The 7211-nt window shown below is 30.3% G+C and overlaps 1 protein-coding gene across 1 annotated transcript; it reads right to left on the bottom strand.

The window, feature by feature from the left end:
* Positions 1 to 1322: 1322 nt before the first annotated feature.
* LOC128185890 (uncharacterized) lies at positions 1323 to 4166 on the bottom strand. The gene is made up of 5 exons (XM_052855593.1): positions 4103 to 4166; positions 3587 to 3701; positions 3319 to 3428; positions 2626 to 2722; positions 1323 to 1514 (listed from the first exon to the last, which is right to left on the bottom strand). Exons 1-5 carry the CDS (start codon positions 4109 to 4111, stop codon positions 1357 to 1359), a joined length of 489 nt encoding a protein of 162 aa, XP_052711553.1. The 5' UTR covers positions 4112 to 4166; the 3' UTR covers positions 1323 to 1356.
* Positions 4167 to 7211: the final 3045 nt, after the last annotated feature.

The raw sequence follows: 7211 nt of genomic DNA, 5'->3' as shown, positions 1-7211 counted from the left end.
AAACGAACTGTCTTAAAAAACTTTATCCGAATATGTTTTAAAGATCATCAGTATCTACATGTAATTAAGCTTGAAATAGTTAAGGGGTTTACCTACGAGATTAAAATATAGTAAGGTTTTAGTGACCCTAAAAACATGTATTTTAAATTTTCGATTACATCCATTTTCTGCTTATTGAAGCTTTACCTTCTGAGAAACTTATTCGTCACTTCACTAGTTTTCTTGCTTGTGTTAGCAATATCCGAACAGCAGGTTGACACCCGAAATGAGAGAAACGAAGCCCTTGTTTTAATAGGATGGAGAGGGAGTCAGGGATTTCCAAATTGTCTTATTGAAAATTTGATTTCGAAAATGAATTTTACATCTGCTTATTTTACTCGGTTAGTCGGGTCAGAAAGTTTTTAAAGTAAAGGAAATCATTTCTTGGAATATTATGGAATTATCTTAGGAAATAAGAGAGATTAAACCTACAGAAAATATTCAAAATTACATTGAAAAACAAAAAAATCTATTTTAACTTTAATTATCATAGTACTGCCAAAAAAAGATTTAGCGGAAAACAAAAGCTGAAAAATTTACTTTAAATTTCTCTGTATTGCTTTAAGTCTATTTCAGTTTGAGCCTAATTCCACAATATAGTAATAAATAAATAGTGCCTGTTTGGGAGGGTAACAGTTGAAATTGACACCCCGTAAAATTCCATTGTCAACCGACGCGAATTGGAGGTAGACAATGTTTTTCGAGGGGTGTCAAATTCAGCTGTTGCCTTCCCAAACAGGTCCTATTTATTTTATTATACTCATGTCTTAAATTAAGAGAAAATTTTACTCCTTTTTTACAGAAATGACGTTAATTCTACGGCGAACCGTACGCGCATAATTTAAGCGCATGTAGCAATTCGTTGTGTAACCCGTTGCCAAGTGTGATGTTAACGCTAAGGGTAATAGAACGGATAATTAACTGCGTCTAAACCAAGCAGCTTTTAGTATTTAACATGAAAGTATAAGAAAAATATAATATCGGCTGTTATGTCGATAATAATTTATTTTATAAGTACTTTTTTGTATTGAACAAGTTTTACTCATGAAATTGAACTTCTATGGCAGTGACTTTGATTTTTTTTTAAATGTCTAACAACTGATACTTTTATATATAGAGGAACACATGCCAGAGAGTGTTTATTCAACTTACCTACTATAGTAAATATTGGGGAAAGTTTGCTATATACATTTATACCAATACATGGGGAAAATGAGCTGTAGAAGCTAAAACATGGCCATTTTTATCAGCGTGGTAAAAAAATAACTCATACAGTTGACATGTACATTCCTTTATTTATCTTGCAGGAATGAAATCTCATAAAGTCCTTACAAAATTTGTTTCGATGAACTGCAATGCATCAAGAGAGTCCTGCACGAACTGTATCATTTGTTGAGTTATTGGGGAATGCAACATCATATTACATGCTCCAATTGTTAGTGTGGGGTCACCTTCTGTTGACATTGTTCCCATTCCTAAAATTCACACATAATAATAGATATATATGATTATCTGACGCTTTTAATAATTAGTAAATACGAGTAACTTTTATAATAGCGAGGTGTGTATTACATAATAATTACAAATTTCTTTATACAAATATAATTATATCATTACATCCAGCACAACGGACCTATAGGTCAGTTTAAAACGTAAAATGCAAATTGATAAAATTTGCATGTTTTAGGAATAAGATAATTTTATCAAGTGTTTTTGTCTTAAATTGTACAACTCATAAATAAAATGAGCAATTTGGCGGGGTAGTTACATATCACATAAGTGAACAGAGTAATATGATTCAATGTTAAATTTTATCAAATTTTGTAAAATAAATGTAAATTATAGTTTAAGTATATTGAGCGAATCAAATTATTTTATTTAAAACACTATAAAATAGTTTTCTCGAGGGAAGATTTTTAACAGCTTTATAAAACACAATCGGATTTCTTTACAGAAAAAAACTAAACTCTGTATGGTAAATATTAATTTATACAATGACCATACAACATTTGTAATAGTTAAAACGCTTCATTGTATAATTCACGAAAAGCAACAAAGAGAATATCAGATGTAAAAGTTCAAATAAGAAACAGAGCACTGAATTCTGTATGTAAACAATGATTGTGCAATTTCGTATTTTTTTTTTTCATCATTGGCTTCAAAGAAAGCCTTTAGTTACAAAAAGACAATATATATATATATATATATATATATATATATATATATATATATATATATATATATATATATATAATGAACTTTACCCCATTTCAAACTCAACTACTTACCAATTTTGACTGACCGTATAATAGACTTCATCTAACAGTACTCATGAAAATATATAACATTTGAACATTTACGAGTTTTTGGCGTTTATATGGAAGTCAAGTAGGACATATTGTTGTATTATTACTACAACTTTTGGAATTTGATTAATTTCGTTTGATTATACAATGTAAAACATTTTGATTTCTCTAGTGATATAACATAAATTGTCACAAACAGTAAAAACGTATAACATAATTTGAATTTTTTTTGTACCAGTTTTGTCGTTTCTAAATGGTAACAGTTTTGTAGTTAGCTTACCATTAAAAACATATTCCTTGTCGATGTCTAAATCAATGCCACAAAGAGAGGCTGTTCCATGGGTTTTTATATCCACTGTTCCACTTAAAAGATTGCCCTGGAATGATCGAAACAAATCAGGGTCATCTCATTCCTGATTTCGTAAGTTGAAATTGATTTATCAGGGTTATCAAAGAACTTACGACTTGTGACCACATTTATTTTTGTTGAACAACCTACACCAAGTAGGACATTCTTACAAACATTTTCAATTCTTAAAGAATTGAAAATTAATAAATGTTTCAAGTGGTGTTGTATTAATTTGTTCATTCAGGATCAACCATTCCATAAGAATGACAAAAATATGCCTCAGCCATAAATACTTTTGTAAAACGCATCCTTCTCTGTAACAAAATAGCAGGTTTTTGGTAAAATGTAAAATATTTTACAAAACAAATGAAGGCCTCATGTGAAATAAACATGCAAGAAAATACACCAACAGCGACGAACGAATGCTCTTAAATGCTATATGAACCAATGACTAAATAGCTACAAATAAAACAAAACAGCTGACAAAAAATTGCCATTCCTGACGCAAACATACTAAAGACAACGTTCTATCAATATGACTCTGTCAGTTCTTTTATTGAAGGACTTGGTTGGCAGGACTTGTTGTTGACGGACAGGCCTTCTTACTATACCTAGAATACGTACGTTTTTGTAAATTTTATATACTTCAACCACGTAGTTGGTGTCTGCATTGGGATCGGGCTCGCCGTCAATTGTGTTTTCGACTGTTTTATTTACAAGATTCCCAATAAACACTATAATAATAAATAAAAGTTCATGTAGCACATTCATTCTACAACTTGTCCGTTTTGAATAAAAATGAAAATTTCAATGAGTTTATTTTACAAGAAACAATTAAGGTTTAAAATTAAACATTCGTGTACATGTTTTTCAAGGGATACAAATCTCTTACCAAAGTCTGATTTCTTGTAGAGGTTCATTAAGGAATCTCGTAGGCAGCTACATCCCTCTACCCTTTGAAAGGTGATTAAAGCCAGAAACGCTGGGATACAGATCAAAAAGACTACCTGAACGAACAACAGAAAATATATATAGTATTTAGATTTGTCCAAATTCTTCAAACAACTTACTTTATGTATTTGATTTATGTCGCTATCAAATTCATGTTCCTTGATTAAAGTAAAGGTAAGAAATAAAAATGAAATGATTTAGGAAAGGATCAACTTTAATCAATAAAATTTGAACATAAACAAATATATATACGTCACATTGTCACCTTCTAACAATCAAACAAACAAACAATCTAAACATAACATTGCACAGAGATATGAGAAAATGTAATAGTTTTATTTTATGTTTATTTTAAAAAATAAAGTTAGATACAAATATTATTTAACAAGCTTTAAACTCATCTTTTCCATCTTTCACATTTATCTTAAAAATTTAGTTAAACAAGTTTAAAACTCACCTTTTTCATCTTTCAAGGAGACTAGAATTAAAATGCAGATTAAAAGCAACCGATGCGATTTTATTAACAATTTTTAAAGCAGAAAAAGTAAGTGAACACCTGTGACTAAATATGATTAATTGTTCATTAAAACATTCTCTGAAGCTAGATAATGACGGATTAGATATATTTATAGGTTTACTTGTAATTGCAACGTTAAACGGGGTTTTCAATCAAACGACACGCACATATACAGTATTAAGCACAAGCAGGTATTTATCTATATACTGGCACTGTTATTACCAAAAGTGTTATAATACATTTACAACAATACCGGTAAAATGTTATATAAAGTAGGATACATTTTATTTTCTTCGAAATAAACATATTTAAAGCGACAGATGTTCTGATTGAATATTTTCAAAAGCAATCACAATGTGTCCTATATCATTACTATATTATAGACTGGTACTGAAAATAAACACTATCATTTAAAAAATTACAAATATTTAATTTACTTGAATTTTCTCGCTTTATTTTTAAAAAGATATACAATGCAACATGGTCGACATTTATTCATCATTAACTTTATATTTGATGTCCATTTGAATAACCAAACATAGTGATACAAGACTAGCAAATATAAAGCAAATCCTCGGCTATCTCGAATTTGTTCTCGAGAACAATTGAAATGTGCTACCATGAAATAAACCTGGTAGCATACACATGTTACCATTAATTAAGTAATCGGTTTCGACCATGACTTATTGGTCTACTGGGGGACATGATGTAATAAATTTGTTGTCATCTGATGAATGGTCCATCCCCAGGAAAAAATTTTCTGTTCCGAGGCACTTCAGAATTATGATTATCTATTTGCTTTAAAACATATAAAAATAAATATGAAACAAAAATGCTTTGTCCAGTAATAATTCCAAAAGTCTCCATCGTGACAAACAAACCGTCTTTATCCTAATATGTTTTGAATATCATTAATATCTAATTACGCTTGAAATAGTTTGAGGGTTTACCTACGGGAACAAAATACAGTAAGGTGATAGTTTTTGCTTACACACTTAGAGAAAGGATAAAGGGGCATAATAAGAATAACAAACTAGATACGACCTCGTTACGAGTAACGAGTAGGTCTTCCGTCCGATTTTTTTTTAGTTTAAATGATACCATGGAATATCGAATATCGATACAATTTCAAAATTACCCCCCCCCCCCCAAATTTGAAGATAAAGAATAAAAACCCTAATTACGTCAAACATGGGCCTGACGATGACTTTTTCAAACCGATAATGTAAAGATCAACAACTTTGATTTTATAATGCATAACAAAATATTTATCGTTTTCAAGTTATTCGTAATAGAATTTACGAGTCTCTAGGTCCCTAATTAAAGGGGCCAGCCCCTTTTTCTTGATTTTATTGGATAGAACTTTTAATTCTCTACAACTTTTGTTCTATATGTCTTAACAAAATATCAACTGATAAAAAGATACTGATCAAAACATATGAAAATTTTGATTCGAAATATGTACCCCATTTTCGTGCCTAAGCGAGTTCCAAGGAATAGCGCCACTGGTGCAAAACAACTAAATAGTGCAAAACTTCAAACCATGCTCTACCTATCCTGAAAATTTCAAAGTCATATCTCTTATAGTTTCTGAGATCAGCTCTGCACAAAATTGGTCGTAAAAAAATTATAAAATCGACCGTAAATCCGGACCGGAAGTGACGACGACAAAAAATTCAAAAACATATAAAATTCAGATAATTTCCCATCATCTGTGAAAAAATTGGTGAGATCGGTTGAGTAGTTTTCGAGAAATCGCGTGCACAAAATTTGGAAAAAAAATAATAATAAACAATAAACAATAAGGTCCTCCGTTGGAAACGGAAGACCTTAAAAAAGCAAAATTGTGCAATAGTTTTTGTTTACTACTGCCGATCAAAAACATATATTTCAAATTTTTTCGATTACTAGTATATCTAAAAGGACTATATATGATATTGGCCTAAAATGGCCCCCTAAAATAAACATCATTTTACTATAATTCTTTGGGGGGTTTTTTGTACAAATATATAGGTGATGTTTTAACATTATGTTCATTTTGTTTCAAGTGCCCACAATATAGAAATATGTTATCATAAAGACAACCTTTGGCCGCCATTTTTGCATTTTTAGCATAAAACAGCTTGTTTTCAAGCATTTTTTCTTTCAGAAAACATAGAGCGCATGCTTGAACATATACAATATTTTAATCAGAGATGTAACTAGCCAAGACCAATAACTGACACAAAAACTTCTTGTTCAAGCATGCGCTCTATATTTCCCATTTGTTAAAAGATAAGAAAAATGTCATTTTTTTGACTGATTTTGATTGAATTATAGAAATAGTGTCACTTCTGACGTTATATACTGCAAGTGAGTGCAAATAAATCAAATAAATAGGTGAAAAATATATTTTATATCAACCTGTCTCAAAAAAATAACATTATATTTTATTGTTCCCGAAACACTTTAAAAAATGGCGAATTATGGGGGCCAAATTCAACTCATATCATATACTAGTATAGTTTTTTGCACATTGAAGTTTTACTTTTGGAGAAACCTATAAAATAATAGTTTACCGTCATTTGACTATAGTTATCTCTCTTTTGTTAGTACAGTACAGCAGATTGACACCCTAAATGAGAGGAACCAATGCCTACTTAGATTTTCTTTTGAAAGGATGGCGTGTGCGTCAGGGATTTCCAAACTGTCTATTTGGAAATTTATGATTCTGCCTATTTTACTCGCTTAACTGGGTCGAAACGTTTTTGTAAGGAAAAAGGGATTATTATTTGAGTATTGTGAATTGATCAAATACGGTCGGGGTAGATCAACTTCTATTAAGCCCGATAGTCTTTAAGATGGATTTTATTTTCTATATAAAGACACGGGAAAAATAAAATATTTTGATAGATTGTTAAGCGTTTGTTGTTTGGCACAATACATAAATTGCAATTTTGTTCTTTTTTCCGTTTTGACATTCTTTACTTTACACTACACCCGGGTGCTTTAATAATATCATTACAAAATTGAAGTTTTAGAAAAGATAAGCTTTACAGAGTTCTGCTCT

The sequence above is a fragment of the Crassostrea angulata genome, chromosome 5, assembly GCF_025612915.1.
Source record: "Crassostrea angulata isolate pt1a10 chromosome 5, ASM2561291v2, whole genome shotgun sequence".
NCBI classification, from domain to species: domain Eukaryota; kingdom Metazoa; phylum Mollusca; class Bivalvia; order Ostreida; family Ostreidae; genus Magallana; species Magallana angulata.
Note: the sequence above shows the minus strand (reverse complement) of the source record. Positions and strands in the feature narration are given on the sequence as shown.